The sequence below is a fragment of the Grammomys surdaster genome, unplaced genomic scaffold (genome assembly GCF_004785775.1).
Source record: "Grammomys surdaster isolate TR1022 unplaced genomic scaffold, NIH_TR_1.0 125946, whole genome shotgun sequence".
NCBI lineage: Eukaryota > Metazoa > Chordata > Mammalia > Rodentia > Muridae > Grammomys > Grammomys surdaster.
In genome coordinates this window covers 2,252,249-2,276,062 of record NW_021620768.1, presented here as the reverse complement: position 1 = coordinate 2,276,062, position 23,814 = coordinate 2,252,249, and the positions used below count along the sequence as shown (strand labels likewise).

The following is a 23,814-nucleotide window of genomic DNA, read 5'->3' as shown; positions in this document are numbered from 1 at the left end:
GCTACACAGAGAAACCCTGTCTCGAAAAAAACAAAAAACAAAAAACAAAAAACAAAAAAAAAAGTTTGTCCTCCTAGGAAAGGACTCATTCACACCTACTCAAGCTGACCTCAACACCAGAGCTCTGCTTACAGGCCCATCTACCACTTTCACAGGATCAAGACTCCAGGCTGGTGCCAGGCTTCCCTAGCAGGACTGACATTCCTCTTTGTTTAATGCATGTAATGATGACAACTGAAGACAAAAAGAGCCTGTGTAACTGTGAGAACTAAAATTACCTACATGGAAGACCTTCCACTACAACCTGAGTATCAACTGAGCCATTACAAATGAGGGGCTGGAGAGATGGCTCAGTGGTTAAGAGCACTGACTGCTCTTCCAGAGGTCCTGGGTTCAATTCCCAGCAACCACATGGTGGCTCACAACCCTCTGTAATGGGATCCGATGCCCTCTTCTGGCCTGAGGATATATATCCAGCAGAGCATCCATATATTAAATACATAAAGTTAAAAAAAATTAGGCTATGAACTGGATGTGATGTTTTTGTCACCAAGCTTGAGGACTGCATTCTTGCTCTAGAACTATGCACCATGTGTTCAACATTTTCTAAGATGGCAAAATCTCCAGTAGCCGGAACAGAATACAATTCCTCTCAGATAGAGATGGAAAGCAAAGCAGTGATGGCTCAATTGAAATGGAGTCAGATAGTAAAGCCCGAGATGTTCCAGGACTAGAGGTAAGTGAAAGTATATGAAATTAGAAATGGTTGTGGTATACACACCTTCAATTTCAGCTCTTCGGAGGCAGAGGCAGTCAGATTCCTACTGAGCTCCAGGCCAGTCAGAACTACAATGTGAGTCCCTACCTCAAAACAAAGAAAAAACATGATCATAGACTATCTCTGTTTGGAGGACAGAGATGGCTCAGCAGTTAAGAACACTTATTGTTCTTCTAGAAGATCAAAGTTTGGCTCTGAGCTCCAATAGCAAGTGTTATAAAATCTTCTGTAAGTTTCAAGAGAGCTGATACTTTTTGGCTTCCACAGGCACCTTACACAGGTGGCTCACATAAACCCACATAAGCATACACATATCATAAATATGTAACTAAAAGTAAATAAATGGAGATGTGGTTGTCCTTATGAAGCCTGGACGTCAAATCTTTACTATGGTAAATAAGGATATTGTCCACTTGAAAGGAATATCTATATGTTGCAATAAAAGGCACTTTAGACTTCTTTTTTTATTTTTTTTTTCTTCGAGACAGGGTTTCTCTATGTAGCCCTGGCTGTCCTGGAACTCACTCTGTAGACCAGGCTGGCCTCAAACTCAGAAATCCGCCTGCCTCTGCCTCCCAAGCGCTGGGATTAAAGGTGTGCGCCACCACCGCCCGACCTTTTTTTTTTTTTTCCCCTTCACTTTAGACTTCTTTGCAAGGCTGAATATGGTAGATATTACTACTGTTATAGACTATAGAGCAGTGGTTCTCAACCTTCCTAATGCTGAGATCTTTAATACAGTTCCTCATGTTGTGGTGACCCCCAACCATGAGATTATTTCATTGCCACTTCATAACTGTAATTTTACTACTGTTATGAATCATAACATAAATCTGATATGTGACCCTCAAATGAGTTCAGACCCAGAAGTTTTCAACTGCTGCTCTAGAGGGAAAGGGGAAAGTAAGGAAAAATTCATGAACAGTTAAAGAGCTAGAAATAGTCAACCAATCACGTTTGAAACACAGTGGGGGAAAAAACCTAGTTCTTAAGAGGGGCAGCTGCTGTGGTAACCCTGATCATGTGGTTCGCAGACATTAGAACTATTATGTGGTTGAATTGTAGATGAGCCCTGGCTTGCTGGAGCAGAGCTTACTTATTCAGGCTGGAACACTGAAGACCGAATACTGAGAGAAAGTCATAAGTAGAGGTCTAGTTCATAAGATTTCAGAGTGGTACGAGGAATCCATAAGATAAGGACCATTCATGTAATGTTTGGTCAGGAATCTGCCTTAATTCTCTCTGATCTGAGAATCTGAGAAAGTTGAGTTAAATAGTAGACTAGATTGCTTGGTAAAGGAAATTTCAAGACAGGAGAGAATTCAGGCTGGTGTTGAGAAAGCAACTGTAACTGGTTCACAGTTTGGCACCACTGTAGGGAAGCTGTGCTGCACTGGGACAACAGTACAGGTGTTCTGAGGGCAAAATGCACCTGTCCAGAGGCTATACCTTGAGAAGATCCAAGCTTATTTGAAGGAAGGCAGCCTGAAATGAAATAGACAGCTGCTGAAGGGATTCCCTGTTTCCCCAAAAGCATCAACCCAGAGCTGGTGAGATGGCTTATATAGGTCTAAGTACTTGTTGGGTAAATTGATGACCAGAGTTTGATCCCTGGAACTAATATAAACATGGAAAGAGAGAACCAACTTGACAAAGTTATTGTTTGACCTCCATATACATGCTGTGGGATGAACGTCCTTCAGACACACAGACCCACAGACATACCCACATAACATATACATGTTGAAAACCAGCAAAAAGTGACTGGAGGGATGGTTTAGTGGTTGACAGCATTGGTAGAGGTCCGTAGTTCGATTCCTAGCAACCACATGGTAGCTCACAATCATCTGTAGCTGCTCTAGTACTAGGGAAATCTGACATCTTCTGGCTTCTATAGGTACACGTCATTCACTGAGTGCAAAGACGAGTGTAGACAAAACACTCGGACATAATAACAAAAACCAAACTTAAACAAAAAGCATGGACCTAAGGATGGCACATAAAAGCTGACAGAAGCTGGCACAAGGAGGCCAGGCTAGATGCCAAGAAGCTAGAAGACTTAGGCACTATTGTCCATTTGCTGGTTTTGAAAGTAAGAAAGATGTAACACTGAAGAGGTCATGGAGTTTTCTGTGTGACTTCAGAAAGCAGCTGAGGCCAGGGAATGACTGTAGGGTTGGCACTCTTGCAAGGAGGCACCGGGGTTGGGGGTGTGTGTGTGTCAGTGCTTCAAGCTGTGAAGGTAGAGCCTAAATTGAAATGGAGATTCCAGGAAACTGAAAATACCTGGACCATGGAATGTCTCCAGTGTGCAGAGGAGTGGGCATTCCACGGAGCCAGCCTAGAGAAGGATTCACATGTGCTGCCTGTAGTAAAGATGAAGAGGTGGCTCTGCCCGTGCCGTCTGGAGCCCAGCTGACTGTATTATGAGCCCCAAATAACAGACAAGGAGTTATAAGATTTAGCTTTTGCTCTCCTAATTTTTATTTTGCTTTGGTTTGATTGTTCCTTGCTATGTCTAAGTTCTTTTCTTTTAAAACAGGAATGTGCTGTTAATGTTGGAAATATGTAAACTGTTTTTTTTTTTATTGGAACTCATAGCTAAAGAAACTGATTTCATTCATTCATTCATTCATTCATTCATTCATTCATTCATTCATTTTGAGATGAAGTCACACTTTATAGCCCTAGCTGGTCTTGACCTCACAGAGACTGATTTGCCTCTTCTTCCCAACAGCTAGGAATAAAGGCATGTGCCATGCCTGGCTAGACACTGACTTTTAATGTGCAAAAAGTTTTAAAATCTTTGTGGTCTTCTAAAGTTGGACTGAAGATATTTTATATTACAGTATGGTAATGAGCCTATGAACAGAAGAGAGCTTAAAAGTGATGTGTGTATAAATGTCAAGGTGACAAGTGGTAGTTATGACACCAGTGCTCATTTTCTATGGCTATAAGCCACTGGGATTATCTTGATTATATAAATTTAACAGGGGAAGACCAACCTTAATTATGGGTGGGACTAATTCCTAAGCAGGGACCCTAGACTATAAAATGAGAGAAAGCAAGCTGAGCAACTGCAAGTCTCCACATCTCTGTGTCCCGACCGTGGAGCAAGGAGGTCAGTTGCTCCAAGCTCCTGCTGCCTTGGCTGCCTGGCACTGGTGGACTGAATCCATGAGAAACATGAGCCCGACGAACCCTTTCTCCCCTGTTCCCTTCCTAGGATATTTTTCACAGTAGCAGAAAAAGACAATCTGCATTCCTTTCTTTGAAGCCAGAGATAGAAATTAATTTCCAAAAACAGAGATGAAGGCTGGGAGTGGTGTGTATCTTTATATAACACCAGAACTTGGAGACAAAGTCAAGACGATGGGCTCAAAGTTATATGTATCAAGTTGAAACTGGTCTAAATTACGTAAGACTTTATCTCTTTTATTTTTTATTTTTTTTTTTGGTTTTTCGAGACAGTGATTTTCTGTGTAGCCCTGGCTGTCCTGGAACTTGCTCTGTAGACCATGTTGGCTTTGAACTCACAGAGATCCACCTGCCTGTGCCTCCTGAGTGTTGGGATAAAATACATGGGCCACCACTGCCCAGCTAAGACTTCATCTTAAAATTAAAAAACAAACAAACAAACAAACAAAACCTCCCAAATAAATAAACAATACAAAGTAAGATCCATCTAAAAAATGTCTTTGATCAATTTCAGCTCAAAATGTGTCCCAGGAGAATCTACTCAAGGTTCTCATTTTGCGGGGCTGGAGAGTTGGTTCAGAGGTTAAGAGCACTGGCTATTCTTCCAGAGGTTCTGAGTTCAACTCCCAGCAACCAAATAGTGGCTCACAACCATCTGTAATGGGATCTGATGCCGTCTTCTGGTATGTCTGAAGACCGCGACAGTGTACTCACATACATTAAAAAAAGAAAGAAAAACAGATTCTCATTTGTAAGAAAAGGAATTATGCCCATTACTTAGCTAATACTCATTTTAAAAACAAACAAAAAAACCAGGGTTGGTGTGTAGATTAATGGTTGAATGAATTTTTTTCTTTCTTTCCTTAAAAAAAAAAAAAAAAAAAAAAGGAAAAAATAATGGGTGATATAATCCTGGCTGCCTTTGAATCACTGTGTTGCTGAGATCACTGTGTTGATGTTCCTAAGATTCAGATCTCCCTGCCTTCACATTGAGTGCTAAAATCACATATAGATTGTCTGCCTAGTTCTGCCCCTGGTTTGTGCAGTACTGTGGATCCAATCCAGGCTTCCCTCTTGTCAGGCATACACTCTACTAGTTGAACTAAATCCCCATATCCTTGTCAAGAATTCTTCGGAATTTCTTGCTTTTACTTTTTAAAAAAAGGTAAAGAATTTGAACCCAGTGCAACAAAGAACAGAGGTACTTTCCCTAAATCCAGAATATACAATTTTGTCTTATCAATAAGTTATGTAGACTTATCACTCACCAACATGAATAGGTGCTGGGAATAACCCATACTCATGCTCTCCTGGAGTGTACTCCAACTTTTCTTTCTTTAACTGGATTAATCGGCTCTTTGGGCTGTGATGAGAAAATGAGTAAGAAACAAAGCCAATTAAATTTCTTCCTGAGACCAAATGAAAATAGATTAAATCTGGTAAGATGGCTTAATGGGTAAAGGCATTTGCCACAAAGAATGACCACCTGAGTTAGAACCCTGGGAACTCTACTGTTGAAAGAATCAACTTCTGAACACTGTCCTTTGTCCTCATGTGCATGTGTGCAAACCCACTTTCAATAAATAAATAAAAAGGAAAAACAGTCATCTAAAACCCATACTTTAAAAACTCAGCACTTGCTGGGCGGTGGTGGCGCACGCCTTTAATCCCAGCACTTGGGAGGCAGAGGCAGGAGGATTTCTGAGTTCGAGAGTTCGAGGCTAGCCTGGTCTACAGAGTGAGTTCCAGGACAGCCAGGGCTGCACAGAGAAACCCTGTCTCGAAAAACCAAAAAAAAAAAAAAAACCCACAACCAAAAACAAAAAAAAAACCTCAGCAGTTGCCAGGCAGTGGTGGCGCACACCTTTAATCCCAGCACTTGGGAGGCAGAGGCAGGTGGATTTCTGAGTTCGAGGCCAGCCTGGTCTACAGAGTGAGTTCCAGGACAGCCAGGGCTACACAGAGAAACCCTGTCTTGAAAAACCAAAAAAAAATTAAAAAAATAAAACTCAGCAGTCAATATTATTGCGTGTTTTCTATAGAGAGGACCAGAGTTTGGTTCCCAGAACCTATATCTGCAGCTGGAGAGGATCTGGTATCCTCCTCTGGCCTCTGAAGGTATTGTCATATACCTGCAAGCACCTGTGAATACACATAAAAATAAATAAATAAACAAATTGTAAGTTCAGGAAATCCCCTTTAAAACAGGTTCTTTGTAACTGTCTAAATTTTACAAAGAATTTGAATATCAGATCTAATTTTATTTTATTTGTTTACTAACAGTCCTTGCTGTCTAGGTAAGATGGTCTGCAGCCATGGAGCCAATGATGGGAGGAGAGCATTCCCGCCTCAGCCTTTTCTCCACACATGCACATGGCCACCTGCACTCGTGCAGACATAGCATACCAAACAAAACAAAAAAGGATTCATTTATTTTATATGTGTTTTGCTTGTATGAGTACAGTTGTCATATGTATGCCTGGTGCTTGTAGAGGCCAGAATTGGGCAATGGATCCCCTGAAACTGGAGTCCTCTGCAAAATCCAAAGTGCTAACTACTAAGCCATCTGTGGTCCATTTCTCTAGCCCTTTGAAGGCAGGGTAGGTGTGAGTGAGTGAGTGAGTGAGTGAGTGAGTGAGTGAGTGTGTGTTTCAAGACTGGGTTTCTTTGCGTAGCCCTAGCTGGCTGTCCTGGAGTTCACTCTGCAGACCAGGCTGACCTTGAACCAAGAGATGTGCCTGCCTGCCTCAGCCTCCCAAGTGCTAGTATTGAAGGTGAGCATCACTAACAACCTGGCTGGAAGAGAATTTTCAAATGAATTTCTTTATGATTTATTATCAGTAAATGTTGGGTTAAAACACTGTTTGGTCCAAAGTGGGCCTATAAAATAGCAGTGCTGGTGACAATATTGTAAACAAAAGCCTAAACATAGTCTCTCAGGATTCTGAAAGGCTGGCCTCTGTTTACCAGGAAAGGCACCTTATCTCTCACTACCTATAATGGTCATTTACCTCAGGTAAGAACACCTTGGTCTCAATTAATCAAAGCAGTCTGCACCTTGCTGTCTATCCTATAAAACACAAGTATGTTGCTGCCAAGTTGCTGTTTTCTGCTCCCCTGAGACAGTCTTAGCAGTTTCATCCCCAATAAACTTCCTTACTACCCAGAGAATGGTCCAGTTTGACATTTTCTCTTTTTCCTCACATATACGTATTTTATACGTATACACAGATGAGGCCATGTAACTTTTTCTTCAGTAAAATTTTCTTGGGTTAAAAAAAAAAAAAGACTGGAAAGAGCAGGTCTGTGCTAGACAAGGGCCCTATGAAGACAGTAACGCAAGCCTTGGGTCTCTTAAATCCAATCTTCTTTCAGTTTTATATTTTTCTGTAGGTTCAGAGCCTCATACCAGTATGTATGTATACATGTATGTATGTATGTATGTATGTATGTATGTATGTACGTACGTACAAGATAGGGTTCTCACTGTGTATATAACTCTAGCTACCCTAGAACTTGCCATGTAGGGTAGCCTCAAACTCATAGAGATCTACCCGCCTAGTGATGGAATTAAAGAAAACTTTAAAAATACCCCCTGAACCTATCCTGACTGATTTAATGACTGTTTCATTTTTTTCTTTAAAAAAAAAAAAAAAAAAAAAAAAAAACTGAAAAATTAATTTTGGCCAGATGTGGCAGTCTATGCCCATAATCCCAGTACTCTGACACGAGGCTAGTTTTTAACCACAAACACCTCCTTGGTGTTAAAAAGCCACCCCCCCCACACACACACACAAGCTGCCCCCATTTTTAAAACACGGGGTCTCATGCAGGTCAGGCAAGTATAATTCTCTATGTACTTGAGAGTGGCTCTCACCAGTTGCTCTTCCTTTCTCAACTTTATGTTTGGATTATAGACAAGCCCAACCATACACAGGTATGAAGCACTAGATGACAAGACCTGGGCTTTCAGCTTAAGCAATTTACCAAGAGCCAGCCCAAAGCTTTCTAATTAGAATGTATAGCTGTGATCTCAGGGCAGGCTGGATGGCTGGTCTGTACCACCAGTGCTAGACGCCATTGCAACAAAGTAACAAAGCAGTACTTATCAAGCTCTATCAAGGATTTGTAAAGTTCTTCAAACAATGCAGGAAAGCTTATTTATTTGACAAATGATTTAATCAACAAAACTCCAAATACATTTATCTGCACAGACAGTGTTACTGCTTCCAGAGTGCTTGGATTACAGCATCACACCTGGTACCCTTTCTTATTTTTAAGCAACAAAAGGAATAATTAGAATCTAAACTACAGAATGGATCTTAGGGTAGGCTAAACATCAAGAATGATAATTATAACCCTATAATCTAGTACAGCATCAACAGTCCAGTGACTACAAAGGTACTTGATTGTTATACATACAAAATACTACATATATAATATATAATACATATGTATAATGAGTATGTATGTATGTATATGTGTATATATATATATATGTGTGTGTGTGTGTGTGTATGCACATATAAACGTGATAGATTTTTTACCTTTTTAAAAAAAATGGGTGGATAACAGGTATTAGAAGATATAAGCTTACAGTCACTACTACTTACTCTGTAGTTTTGTAAACATCAGAATACAGCCCAGCTCTCTGGTATTTCTTCTTTGGAGGACGTGGGGCTTTCTTTTCTCGGGGGATGAGAGCCAGCACAGGTTGCAAGTTACTTTCAGGTTCAGAAGGTTCAGCCGGGGTTTCAAGAGGACTAGGAATTTCAACTGGTGTTTCTATAAAGCTAGAGAAAAAAGTTTGAAGATGTTATTGTCAAAAATAGTTATATAAATACTTTTAATTATTTACTTATATACATAATTACTTTATATATAATTATATTTTATATTTATTTTATTTTTTCAATATATACTATTTTATATAGTACATATACATTATACATACACAGACACACAATGTTGCTTTGTTTTTAGGCAGTCTTGGCCTTGAACTTGCTATGTAGCCAATAATGGCCTTAAACTCCTGACTCTTGTGCCTCCCATTCCCATGTACGGATATTACAGCCATGCTTCAAACATGTTGATGCCTACTTCTAATATCAAAGATAGGCACGGGCAGTCCTCTGAGCTGGAGGCCAGTCTGGCCTATACTATTGAGTTTTAGGCTATATAGAGCTACATAATAAGACCCCGTCTTAAAAGAAAAAAATATCAAGGCACATGAGTGTGGTGATCAGTGCCTTTCATCCTTCTGCTTAAGGAGCTGAGGCAGGGAACTGGAGAGATGGCTCAGTGGTTAAGAGCACTAGCTGTTCTTCCACAGGTCCTGGGTTCAATTCCCAGCACATCACATGGCAGCTCACAACTGTCTGTAACTCCAGTTCTGTAAGGGTAAAAATTAAAACAGCTCAGCAGAGACCACAAACAACTTGACAAAGACCGCAGGACAGCTTGCTGAGCTTGCTGAGAATAGCCATAATAAAAATATCAAGCCCCTCTAGGGACGAGGTGACCAGAAATGTAGAAACAACCAAAGACATATCTTGACCAGTCTAAACATGCCCAAGTGAGTAATGGGCCACCTAGTGTTTATCTTAGAAGGTCTGAGACTTCATGGTCAAAAATAGTGGGCCATCCAACCTGTCAAAATGATTGCTTACTCAGAGTGCTGATGTTTGAAATATCCAATAATATGTAACCGCGCCAGAATTTCCCGCTTTTCCCTTCCCCCTTGTGCCTCCCCCTATAAAAGTTTTAAACTTCCTGGGGTCTTCATTGAAATTCTCTCCCCTGCGTGGGATGAGTTTCAATCCAAGGGCCCTTGTCAGTAAACTGCCCTTTGTCAATTGCATCAAGTCAGTCTCTCGTGTCTCCTTGGGTGTGCGCTAATTGGGACTTGAGATGGGGTCCTCTTCCTGGGTCCTTACAGTTCCAGGGGATCTGACACTCTTACACAGATATACATGCAGGCAAAACACCAATGGACATAAAATAAAAATAATTAATTCATTTTAAAAAGTTGATGTAGGCTGGGCAGTGGTGGTGCACACCTTTAATCCCAGCACTTGGGAGGCAGAGGCAGGCGGATTTCTGAGTTCGAGGCCAGCCTGGTCTACAGAGTGAGTTCCAGGACAGCCAGGGCTACACAGAGAAACCCTGTCTCGAAAAACCAAAAAAAAAAAAAAAAGAAATCTAGGGCTGGGAAGACGGTACACAAAATGCTTGCTGTGCATGCATGAGGAACTGTGTTTGACATGCAGAATTCATGTAAAAACCTCAGTATGGCAATACATGCTTGTACTCTTAATAGTAGGGAGACAGAAACAGGTAAGCTCCTGAGATTTACTGGCCAGTGCTAAGCCCCTGGGTACCACTAAAAAACTTGTTTCAATAAACAAAGTAATGGCTCTCAATGAAGGAAACCTGAGGCTGATCTCTGGCTTCCACATGTATGTGCATACACGAGCATCCCTACACATGAAAACAAGCCACCCCTGCTCCTACCATAAAAGAAATCTAAATAAGGTGAGGTGACAATGTTGTAGCAGACACCTGGAAACCCAGTACTCCAGATGTGGAGGCAGGAGGGTCTGAGTTTGAGATCAGCTTAGTCTATAGAGAAAGGTTCAGGTGAGCCAGGGCAGTGTTGAGTGTCTTAATTTGCACTCTGCTTAGTTTTTGAGACAGTAGGATCTCTCACTGAACCCGGAATTTACTGAATCAGCTAGAGTCTTTGGCCAGCAAACCTTAAGTTTACTTACTCCTCTCCCCAGGGCTGGAAGTAAACAGCTGTTTTGTTGTTGCAGTAGTGGTGGTAGTAAGTTGTTTTGTTATAGTAGTAGTAGTAGTTGTTGTTGTTGTTGCTGTTGTTGTTTTACTTAGGTGCTGAGAACTCTGTTCCTCATGCTTACATGGAACAACTTTACCAACTGAGCAATCTTTCCAGCCAACTTTTATTATTTTTATTATGTACATATGTGTTGGATCTTCTGGAGTTGGAGTTACAGGCAGTTGTAAGCTACTCTCTACCCCTCATTTCTTAAAAGCTAGTCTTATTTATTTATTTATTTATTTATTTATCTATCTATTTGAGACAGGGTTTCTCTGTGTAGCCCTGGCTGTCCTGGAACGCTATAGACCAGGCTAGCCTCGAACTCTCGAACTCAGAAATCCGCCTGCCTCTGCCTCCCAAGTGCTGGGATTAAAGGCGTGCGCCACCACCGCCCAGCTTGTTTTAACTCTTATCAATAAAACCACTTACAAACAAAAACACTTTTTTTGTGAGAGGCAAAAAGAGTATCTGGGAAACGTCTGTATGGTTGGTGACCTACTTTATAACTTTTCCAGCTTTTAGTGGTGCTAACATGAATAAACATATGCTTACTCCATCTTTGTTGGAACCAAAAATACCTTTATTTTGTTGTTGTTGTGTTAGGGTTTTGTTTTGTTTTCGGTTGTTTGTGTTTCAGACAGAATCTCAAACTTGGATTCAGTTTAGCTTCAAATTCGCAACAAATGTTGTACCTTGAGTCACACATTCTGAGAGTACAGATATCATGGCCACTGTACCTGTCTCCCTCACCTTGTTGGGAGTTTTTCTTCCTGTCTTCATTATGTAGCCCTGGCTCACCTGAACCTTTTTCTGTAGACTAAGCTGATCTCAAACTCAGACCCTCCTGCCTCCACATCTGGAGTACTGGGTTTCCAGGTGTATGCTACAACATTGTCACCTCACCTTATTTAGGTAGGAGCGGGGGTGGCATGTTTCTGTACATGTGTACTTAAGAATGTACCCCTACACATGTACCCACATATAAACACATATAAAAACTGTAATAAGAATTCTGGAATTTTGGTTTCTTTAAAAAGCACAGAAATATTATGTTTTAGTTTTAATCCAAGTGAGGGGATGTGGGTTTGCTTTGGACTGTCCACAGCATCTGACTATAACTTGGCTTGTGCTCTAACAGTCGCATGGTTCTGCCAGCTGCAGATAGTTTCTGTGATTGTGTGATGCTTGGAATTCTGGGAACTTTTCAGAAGGTATATAAATTTCAGAGCCCCAGAGGAGGAATTGGTGGTTGTTTGGGGATGCTGACTCCAGTTTGTGAGTAGTCACGCTCAATGAAGAAACAAGAAAAGTTAGATTCAGATCTCTCTCTCTCTGTCTCTCTCTCTCTGTCTCTCTCTCTCTCCCTCTCCTTTCGTCCTTCCCTCCCTCCCTCCCATCCTTTTTTCCCTCTGCTATCAAGTGATAGAGGGTGAAACTGGGGTAGGGGTAGGAAGGTAAAGGGTGGGAAAAAGAACCCACAAAGTAGTAAAAAAAGACCAGCTACACAAAACCAAGACAATAAAATGAAAGATCAGCAATCCAGACAATGTGGATCTATGTAAAGGAAAGAAATACAGGTGAAGGAACAGAGGAGTACACAAACAGACCCAAACACATAGGACTGATTTTTTTTTTTTTTAACTTTCAAAATAACACTTTCTGCTCTAGAAGAGGACCAGAGTTTGGTCCTCTGGTTAGTAGCTACCTGTAATTGCAGCTCAAGGAGAGACAACAACCTCTTCTGGCCTCTGCAGGCACTCACGTATAACACACACACAGAGGCTGGTTAAATAGATTAAATAGTTTCTAAGAAATACACTTAGCCAGTAAATAAATGAAAAAGGTTACTATCAAAGGATGAAAAACAAACTGTCAAGCAAATGGAACAGTAACAGGCAAGTGTTCTTATATCAGGCAAAATATAATTTCAAACCAAAACTACTAGAAGAGATTAAAAGAGACATTACAAACTGATAAAAGGACCAATTAATCAGAAACATTTATGTAATAAAGATGGGAGCCCCTAAGTTCATAAAACAAACCACTGAAAACATAAAAGACCACATAGGTCCTGACACAATCGTGTGGGACTTCAATACTGTGTTCTAATGTTTAGGGTTTCCAATCAGCACTAAACATACTAAACATCAGTGGTTCTCAGTGTTCCCAAAGCCGTGCAGCCCTTTAATACAATTCTTTCTGGTGTGGTGATCCCAAGCCATAGAATCACTTTGTTGTTACTTCAGTACTTTTGCTACCAATAGGAATCATAATATAAATATCTGAATTGCAACCCCAAAGGGGTAGAGATCCACAGGCTGAGAACTACTGGTGGACTTACAGGTATATAGAGAATATACAACACAACAGATAGGGAATACACAATTTTCTCAGCTGTGCACAGAGCCTCTTCCAAAACCAACCACATTATAGGACACCAGTCAAATCTCAACAAATACAAAGACAAGGAGACAAGTAATCCCTTGTATACTAGAGACCATGTGATAAAACAGGAACAAACAGTGAGACCAACTACAGAAAGCACAAAAATATTTGAAGACTAAACAACACTGTTGTATGAACAAACTATGGGTCAAGAAACCAGAGGAAATTAAAAATTTCCTAGAGACAAATTATAACAAAACACAACTTATCAGAATTTCTGTCATGCAGCCATAGCAGTCCTGAAAAGAAAGTGCTCATATTTAAAAATCTATGAGGGGGCTGGAGACATGGTTCAGAAAGTAAGAGCACTGGTTGTTCTTAAAGAAGATCCAGGTTCAAGTCTCAGCACCCACATGGCAGATTACAATCATTTGTAAATCTAGTCTGAGAGGATCTGACACCATCACTCTCTGGCCTCTATGGGTATCAGGCATACACATGATATATAGGCAAACAAAACACCCCTACATAAAAAATAACACATTAATTTTTTGAGATATCAAATAAACAACTTGATGATGTAATTCAAGGGGCTTAAAAAGCAAGTAGTAAATCCTAAACAGAGTAGACAGTGAAAAATAATAAAGGTAAGAGAAGAAATTAATGGAAATTAATGATACAGATTAAAAATCAGTCAAAGAGTTGGTTTACTGAAAGAGTAAGATTAACAAATCCTTAGCTAATCTGATTGATAGATAGATAGACAGATAACACAAATTAACAAAAGAATGTCATTACAAAGGCTCCAATGAAATAAAGAATGTTATCAGAGATTACTATGAAAATTTATCATTTTGAACAGACATAGTGGCACATGCCTTTAATCCCAGCACTTGGGAGAGAGGTAGGCCAAACTCTGTGAGTTTGAGGCCAGCCTGGTCTACAGAGTGAGTTAAAGGACAGCAAGGGCTACATATTGAGACACTGTATTAAAAAAAATTTTAAATAAAACTTATAACTTAAAAAGCTGGATAACTTAGAAGAAACAGAAGAATTTCTAAATGAATTTTCACCACAACTAAGTACAGATAAGTAACTTAAACTCATTACAAGTAATAACACAGAACTGGAATCACTAGCCTCCCTCCAACTGAAGAAAACTCCAAGACCAGAGTCACTGTTGCACTGCATCAAACTTTCAAAGGAGATTGTATACCAATTATTAACTTGTTCTACAAAATAGAAAGAACCCTAGCAAATTCATTCTATGAATAAAGTATTATTTTGAAATCAAAACCAGATAAAGACAGACATAAAAAGAGAAAATTACAGACTAATTTCTTTGATAAACAAAGATGCAAAAATTCTCAACAAAATAATTTCAAACAAAACCAGGAATACATTAAGATTATACATTATAAAGAAATGGCTTCCTATCAGAAAGTCAAGGTTGGTTCAACATAGACAAATCAATAAATATACCACATCACATAGACTTAAGAACAGAAACCATCCGCGTAATTTCAAGTGATGCTGAAAAGGCTTTTGGCAAAGTTCAACATGACAGTTCTAGAGACTTTAAGAACTGACGAAACATCCCTGCAGATAACTAAGTTTATATGTAACAAACATTGGCAAGAAACTCAATAGAGACAAACAGAGGATTTCTTGTAAAATCAGAAGTTCGACAAGGATGTGCACTTGTTCCTCTCTAATTGGATATAGTGTTCAAAGTCTTTTTTTCGAGACAGGGTTTCTCTGTGTAGCCCTGGCTGTCCTGGAACTCACTCTGTAGACCAGGCTGGCCTCAAACTCAGAAATCCGCCTGCCTCTGCCTCCTAAGTGCTGGGATTAAAGGTGTGCGCCACCACTGCCTGGCCTTGTTGTTGTTCTTGTTGTTGTTTGTTTACTTTTTGTTTTCTAAGACCAAGCTGGCCTTGAACTTGCTACACATCTGGATCTTCCTGCATCTGGCTTCCTAGAGCTGGAATTTACAATTCTACACTTATCATGGTAGTTTTAGGTGGTGCTAGAGATCAAACCCATGTTAGGCAAACCCTCCTTCAACTGAACTACAGGATCAGAGCGTTAGTATTTCTCTGATGTACTACAGGCTGAGTCTGCACTTATTATACAGGTGAGGCTAATCTCAAACTTTTGAGCATAGCCATGTCTTGTTTCTTAGGTTGTACTTTTTTTTCTTCTTTATGATGCAGTCTTGCTTTGTAACTCTGCCTGAACTCTCATTACAACTTGCAGTAATCCTGATACCTGGTTGTAAAAATGGCTCAGCAGTTTAGAGCTCAAATGGCTCTTTAAGAGGTTGAATTTAGTTTTCAGTACCGTGTAAAACAACACAAAACCACTTCTAAGTTCAGCCGAAGGTATCTGACACATGTTTCTGGCCTCTGCCAGTACCGGCATTCAAATGTACACAGCGACATAAGCAATTAAAAAAAAAAAAAAACAACAGCTGGGCAGTGGTGGTACACACCTTTAATCCCAGCACTTGGGAAGCAGAGGCAGGTGAATTTCTGAGTTCGAGGCCAGCCTGGTCTACAGAGTGAGTTCCAGGACAGCCAGGGCTACACAGAGAAACCCTGTCTCGAAACCACACCCTCCCCCCCCCAAAAAAAAGAGCACTTGTTCTCAGAGAGGACCCAGTTTCTCACAGACAAATGGTGGTTTATAACCAGCTTTAACTCCAGTTCTAGGGGAACTTGTCTGACCTCCAAAGACACCAAGCCTGCATGTACTGGCACATAGATATAGGCAGGCAAAACACTCACATATATGAAATGCATGAATCTAATTTAAATGTTTTTTTTCAAGGCAGGGTTTCTCTGTGTAGCCCTGGCTGTCCTGGAACTCACTCTGTAGACCAGGCTGGCCTCAAACTCAGAAATCCACCTGCCTCTGCCTCCCTCTGCTGCGATTAAAGGCGTGCGCCACCACTGCCAAAATTTAAATTCTTTAAAGGAAAAAAATTATACATCCAGAAATTATCAATACAGGCATTTTGGTGCATTGCCTTTAATTCCAGTAGAGGTAGCCAGATCCCTGTAAATTCTACATACTAAGTTCCAGACCAGATTGGGATATGTACTGAGACTCTGTCACAAAAACAAATACCAAAACCAAAAATTAACCCCAGCCATAACCCCCTCAACAACAAACCAAACCTAAACAAAGAACAACAACAAAAATAAAAACCAAGACAACCAAACGAAAAGACACGATAAGACTAGTGATGTGGCTCAGTGGGTAAAGACAGCTGCTGCCAAGTCTGCCTTGAGCTCAGTTCCTAGAGCCTTCATGACGGAGGGAGACAATCAACTCCTTCCATGGTTGTTGTTTCAATATTTTATGAAATAATTAACTTCTTAGACGTAAAGAAAAAAGCAAACCACTTAGGAACTAAAGAGATGCTCAGTGGTTAAGAACACTGGCTGCTTCTAGAGGACCTAGGTTTGCATCTCAGTATCCATGCATGAATGTGACTCTAGTTCCATGGGATCCGATACCTTATTTTGGCCTCAGTGGACACCAGGCATGCAAGTGCTGCACAGCCACACATGTAGGCAAACATTCATATACATAAAACTAATTAATTTACTAATTCCTGTAGAATTTTTAATCTCAATCTGGAGTTTCTATCCCAACTTTGACCATTTAGTTCCTGGATAAAAGACACGCACCTTAATCAACAATAGAGCTGGGCAGCAGATATCCATCCTTTATGTTATTAAAATCTTTTTGTTTGTTTGCTTGTTTGTTTTTCAAGACAGGGTTTCTCTGTGTAGCCCTGGCTGTCATGGAACTCACTCTGTAGACCAGGCTGGCCTCGAACTCAGAAATCTGCCTGCCTCTGCCTCCCAAGTGCGCCACCACCGCCCGGCTTAAAATCTATTTTTTAATCAATAACCCTGGGTTATTATTTACTATGTTTCATCTGGGCTGCTCTTAATTCTAATTAGCCAGCCCTCAGAGTCATGTTTTCTTGACTCCTAACCCAGGACAACTTTCTCTTCCTCCTTATCTCCCCCCTCCCCGTGGGAACCTACCCAGCCCTGGGAACTCTTAAAACCAGACTATGTCTCTTCTGCCCAGGTACTAGCTGTTGGCATCTTTATTTACCAATTGGAAATAAACTTGAGGGCAACCAGGTCTTGGGAGCCCGCACTTAGTTTTACACTACAAAGTCAAAGACCAAATCTCAACAAGGAATCAATGCATTAATCTACAAGGGTCTCTCTATGCAGTCCTAGCTTCCCTGGCATTGGCTGTATCTACCAGCCTGGCCTTAAATTCAGAGATCCTCTTGTTTCTTCCTCCTGAGTGCTGGTATCAAAAGCCTGTGCCATAATAACTGACTATAGAAAAAAATTTTAAAATGTTTTAAAAAGAAAAAAGAAAATTGCAGGGCAGATAAGGTACACATCTACACAGCTGTTTGGAGGGAAAAGATGGAAAAGAGGAAGAAAGAAAGCCATGCCTTTTTGAGTTACACCCAACATTTGTGAAGCAGCCACATGCCAAAAGAAAGGCAGAGTCAGAGAAGGAGTGGAAAAGCTCACTGTACCAGAGGAAACATATTTTAGGTTCTGGTATTATACAAAAGAAAATGAGTGGAAAAGTCAGGTCTCAAAAAAGGAAACAGACCCAAGAGAGTCTTTACGGAGGCTCTGTAACAACTCCCTTTGAGGACACCATATTCAGTGAAACAAACCAGTCGCAAACAGACGAATACTGTATGAGTTCACTTACAAGCAGTACTTAGAGTAGCCAAAAAATATCACAAAATGGAAAGCAGGATGTTAGGTTTTAGGAGATCACAAGGTAGGAGGCAAAAGGGAGTACAGGGAGTTGTTATGAGATCCTGTTTCAGCAACACCCAAACTGCAGAGAAGAAAACAAAATACCACACAACACACACACACACACACACACACACACACACACACACACACACACACGCAGTGGATGTGATAGGGAGGGAGAGGGAGGGACAGAAAAGAAGGACGGAGGGAGAGACTGATCAATGGATTGAAGCTGGGTATAGTGGCACATACTCATACCTTAGAGACAGAAGCAGGCTGACATTTCTGAGAGTAAAGCTAGCCTGGTCTACATAGTTTTAAGTTCTAGGCCAGTCAGGCTACAAAGAAAATGCCAAAAAAAAAAAAAAAAAAAAGTTTTTTTTTTTTTGGCTGTGTATTTTGAATCTTTAAGATCTTTTACTTTTTACGTGTACACGTGTTTTTTTGGCCACCTTATGTTTAAGAAAGGGTCTAACTATATTATGTTGCCTAGGGTGGCTTACAATACAAGGTCAGTACAGCATGGATTGACCTTTCAACTCCAGCTCATTCTCCTTCAGCCTGGAATCACTGTTGTGCCCAAGTACCTCATCCAAACCATTTTCCCATAGTAAAAGCAGGTTTTAAGATTTGGTTACATAGATAAATTACAAATTGGAGACGCTTAAGCTGGGGTAAGGGAGATAGGTCACCAGTAAAGATGCTTCCTGCCAGCCCAATGAACTGAGTTTGATGCCTGGGACTCACATACTGGGAAAAGCCCCATAGGTGGTCCTTGGGGTTACCCTACATGTGCCATAGCATGCATGCACGCAAACACACAAGAAAAATAAGTCATAAAATAAAGAAGTTAACTGCTGTTATTCAGATCATAATATTTTAAGAGAAACATTACCTTTTATTGTTTTCTTGTTCTTCTTCCTCTGGTACTGTCTTCTGTTTTTTTCTAGTCTGTTCTTCTAACAGCCAATTTTTCCTCTTCAACCCCTTCTTATGTTCTGAGTTAAGGTTCACACTCTGAACCACAGCCTCGATCACATCAGTAACTGTGTCTGGACTTAGGTGCAGTGACACTTCTTCACTTTCATTCAGTTCTGGGTTGACAAACTGGGCAGCCTGGAATGCTTGCATTGATACCACAGCTTGGAGGGGACATTTCCGAGGTCGACCTGGTCTGCGTTTCACAAAATTATTTCCTGTCCTGGCCTGCCTTTGAAGTTTTTTGGCTTTTAAAATTTTATTGACATGGTCCAGGTTTTTCTTGGTGGCTAAGATTTTGTCATAATTGCACATTTTCCGAGCTTGGCGCTGCATAGCTTCAACTACACTTCTCTTGATATGATGAGGGGAACATCTACTTGCTAACTTTTCAGAAAGAAGTGTAATATTATTACAAGGGTCACTCGGGACTGCAGGCACTAGCAGACTGTCTGATTTTCCCAGGGCTCGCTCTTTGCAGTAGCTATGGCCTGGGCTGGAAGAAGGTGGTGCAGACACAGCTGTAATGGAAGTATCACCGTTCTTCTCCACGGACTCCTGCTCATCATGTTGTACTATCCGCTGCAACAGACTGTCTACAGAATCATCCATAGAAGCAACCAACCTGGGACTTCTGGAAGGAATTCCATTCACTAAAAGACAACACAGCAGACACAAACAAAAAATTGATCACTTTGTTATCTAAATTACTTTGTCTATTATGTTTGCTTCTTAGCCTTTTGAGACAATGTTGTGCTTTGAAGCCTCTGCTGGCTTAGAATTCACTGTGAAAATCAGGCTGGTTTTGAACTAACTAATGACTAATCCTCTTTGCCTCTGCCTCTTGAGCGCTAGGATTATAAGTAACCAACCAGCTTTTAACTTTATTAATTAAATCTTCATTTCTGACTTATGTCTATGTGTGTGTATTGCATATTCATAAAGCTGCCCATGGAGAGGCCAGAAGAGAGAGTCTGTTCTGCTGAAGCCAGTGAGCAGCAGAGCTCTAACCACCAGCCCATCTTCCAGCCCTTACTGACTTTGTTAAGATGGGTTTTCTGGAGCTTGGGATGGCCTTAAGTCCACCATGCTTGAAGTCACTCTACTAGTGGATCACCTTAAATTTCTGATCCTCTCTTCAATGTTCCCAAGTGTTGCAATTACAAGTGTGTACCATGCCTGGCTAAATGATTTTCTATACTAACAAAAGATAAAGAAGAATTAAAGGCTAGGCAGTTAAAGACTGGATAAAGATCCAAACTTGTCTTTCTTTGTGAGTACTGGGGATCAAATTCAGAGACTTGCCCATTTGAAGCAAGTTGTTTACCACTCAGCTAAATACTGAGTAAGACGAGTTCTTTCCCTTCCCTTCTCTAGCGTTTTTAAACAGGGTGCTATATACTGTTTCCAGGCTGGCCTGGAATTCACTATGTAAGGTTATCCTCCTACCTTAGCCTCCAATTCTTAGAATTAAGTCATATACTGTACCTGTGGTTTTTGTTTGTTTGTATGTTCATGTGGATCCAAACTTACATTTGTGTGGGGACCAAGGAGGAGGAAGGATATTAACCTTGCTATTTCTCACAAGATAGCCATCTTATTATTTTTAATTGGAACCAAATACATATCCTTTTTAAAAACATTAAGTGTAGTGAACCACTAAATTATTTCTCTAGCTCCAAGGACTTTTCTAGGGATGGAGACTTTAAAAGTTGTACTGAGTATATTTCACACCCTGAGATTATGTGGACAACAGATAAAAGTTATAGCTTAAAAGTGGTTATGTTCAGGTGTCAAGTTCACAAGGGGTGGTGTTCTGAGCATGTCTGTATACTATCTTTTTAAAAGAATTTACTGCCCCAAGTCCCATAAGGGTAATTATTTATGGAATTAAAGATTCGTCCTGGAGCAGAAGTGTCATCTGAGACCCATAGTAGCCCTAAATCAACAATTCTTTGAATTATTTTTGCAGAACCAGAACTGAGATCAACCATACTAAGCCATATCCTGATCAGTACTGATAATCCTCCCCCTACAAATTGCTTTCATTCCCAATTCTTGTCTAATGAAAGTGAAAGCTCATCCTGTAAGCCATTCTAATAAACCATATGTATGATTTATATATGCTACATTTATATATCCTATAGATATATGTATGCATGTATAGATGTATGTCTTCTCCCCCTACCTCATTAAATCAGTTCTGTTCCTTTAGAGAACCCTTACTAATACAGGGGGTATAAAATTTAAGTCAATGGTTATGGCCTTATCTACATATATGGCTGCTACTGGTTGTCATTTGCAGGGGAACTGTAAGACACAGAAGTTCAGCCACAGGACTCATTAGCCTCTTATTACAGCCGTAGTTACACATATGTTCCTCCTACCAAATTACCATCTAGCTCCAAAAGTTCCATGTGTTGTCAAACGTCTAACTCTTCTCTGTTTCCAGAAATGGCCTCCCAATACTTGAAAAAAATCTGCAATTTCACATCAGCAAGACAGGTCAATGTATCTAGGCACTTGTGGCTAAGCTTGAGGACCTGAGTTCTAGCTCCAGAAGCTACGTGGTGAAAGGAAAAAATATACTCCTGTGAGCTGTCCTCTGGCCTCCACATATATGTGCATACACCATAAATAAATATGCAAATAATTTTAAAAACTAATAATTCTGCAATTTTTAACTTTATTTGATTTTATATGTATCAGTTTTCCCCCTCAGTTGTTCCTGTATTCTGTCTTCATTTATCTTTTGTTTGTTCATTTTTGTATATTTTATCTTCATATTGTTGTACCATGTACATGCTTGATGCCTGTGGAGGTCAAAAGAAGCCTTGGAAATGGATTTATGCGTGTTGTCAACAACCACAGGCATCCTGTGAATTGGAGTCTTTTCTAAGAGCAAGAAGTGTTGGGATCTCTACACAATCAAGTGCTCTTAGCCACCAAGCCATCTTTCCAGGCTCAGTATGTATTTAAGTATACCAAATGCATGAAATTCTTTCCTGGGCCAAAAGACAGAGATTGTATCCCTGTCTCTGGAGTCAGAGACGGCGGTAAACAACTATGTGGATGCTGGGAACAGAATCAAGGTCCTCTCCAGGACAGCAAGTGCTCTTAACTGCTGAGCCATCCCTTGTGTTCCTCTTTCTATCTTTTTTTTTTCTTCTTTTTTTAAATTGATTAACCAGGTGGTGGTGGTGGCACATGTCTTTGAACCTAGCACTAAGGAAGCAGAGGCAGGAAAATCTCTGTGAGTTCGAGGCCAGCCTGGGACAGCCAAGGCTATGAAGAGAAATCCTATGTGGAAAAAAATAAATAAATAAACAAATTGATTGATTTAATGAAAACAAGAAATTATGGGGTATAAAATTTAACTTTGTGTGGATGAAGTATTTGTGCAATAGCTCATGTATGGAGAGACCAGGGAACAACTTATGGGTGTCTCTTTATCATGTGGGGGTCTTAAATTAAATCACAATTAAATCTTTAGGCTTAGTAGCGTGTGCTTTTAGTGAACTATCTCGTCCTTCCCTATTTTCCTATCTTATGTGCAAATCTTCTTTTCTTTTAAAATGAAACAGAGTCTTATTCTTTAACCCAGGCTAGCCCCAAACTCATGGACAACCACCTGTCTCTTCCTCCTGAGTGCTGGGATCAAAGGCCAGCTTGCTTTCCTCATTAGACTCTGTCAACCAGCTTTGCTTGTACTTTTTTATTTCTTCTTTTCCCTCCTCTTCCTTTGGCTAGCATATGCTTTTTTCCTGTCTCTCTCTTACTGCTTCCTAAAGACCCTGTTTTTAGTGTTTCATGTAGCCCAGACTGGATTTGAGCTCCTGCATCTACCTTCCAACTGACATAACTACAGGCATGCAGCAGCACACCAAGCTTTCATCTGTTTTTCTGGGGTTGGGGGCGGATATCAACACATAGCCCAGGGTAGCTAAGAAATAGTAGTTATCTGCCTGCCTCATCCTCTCTAGTGGTAGGAATATCAGCCTTAACCAATAACAAAATGTTTCTTTTTTAAACTGGTGAAGAAAATTTTATTCTTTTACTTGTTTGTCCCCAATTACTTAGGCTTAAGCCTAAGGTCTTACATGGGCAAGGCATGTTGTCAGCCTCTAGAGTAGCAGGGAACATAGGTGTAGCTACATAAGCATTGAAATTGCACGTGTGAATCACATCCATGACCCACTAAAACAATGTTTCTTCCCTCCCTCCCTCCCTCCCTACCTCCCTCCCTCCCTCCCTCCCTCCCTCCCTCCCTCCCTCCCTCCCTCCTTCCCTTCCCATTCTACTACAAATGTATTAAAGACTAGTTTCAAATTGAAATTCCTGTCTCTAGACCCAAGTGCTGGGATTATACACATACATCATAATGCTATGCAAAGAACTGGACCTCTCTATGTACTTTATGTTGGTCTTAAACTCAAAGTGCTCCTTTTACCCTAGCCTCCAAAGTGCTAGGATCACGAACTTTGAACCCCATGCCTGGCTCAGAAATCTTTGCTGGGTGGTAGTGGAGCACACTTTCGATTAGTCCCAGCATCCAACATGCAGAGGCAGGTGGAACTCTGTGAATTAAAGGCCAGCCTGGTCTACAGAGCAAGTTCCAGGACAACCAGGGCTATACAGAGAAACTGTCTTTTGGGGGAGAGGAGTGGGGAGAGAAAAGGAAATCTTTGTCTATCCCAAGGTCAAGTAGACTTCCTTCTATATTTTATGGTTTTAAAAATTTCATAGAAACCTATTTCAAGTTAAAATTTCCATGGAATACAGTCCTTTCTCTTCATAAAACCAGCTAGCTGTTA

The 23,814-nt window shown here is 40.5% G+C and overlaps 1 protein-coding gene across 1 annotated transcript in view; it reads right to left on the bottom strand.

Moving 5' to 3' along the window:
* Ash1l (ASH1 like histone lysine methyltransferase) overlaps window positions 1–23,814 on the bottom strand; it is a 112,916-nt gene that overhangs the window by 53,467 nt on the left and 35,635 nt on the right. The window contains exons 4-6 of the mRNA XM_028753089.1: window positions 18,918–19,653; window positions 8,590–8,769; window positions 5,245–5,339 (exon numbers count right to left, since the gene is read on the bottom strand). Coding sequence (XP_028608922.1) covers window positions 5,245–5,339; window positions 8,590–8,769; window positions 18,918–19,653 — 1,011 coding nt within the window. The remainder of the gene's footprint in view (window positions 1–5,244; window positions 5,340–8,589; window positions 8,770–18,917; window positions 19,654–23,814) is intronic.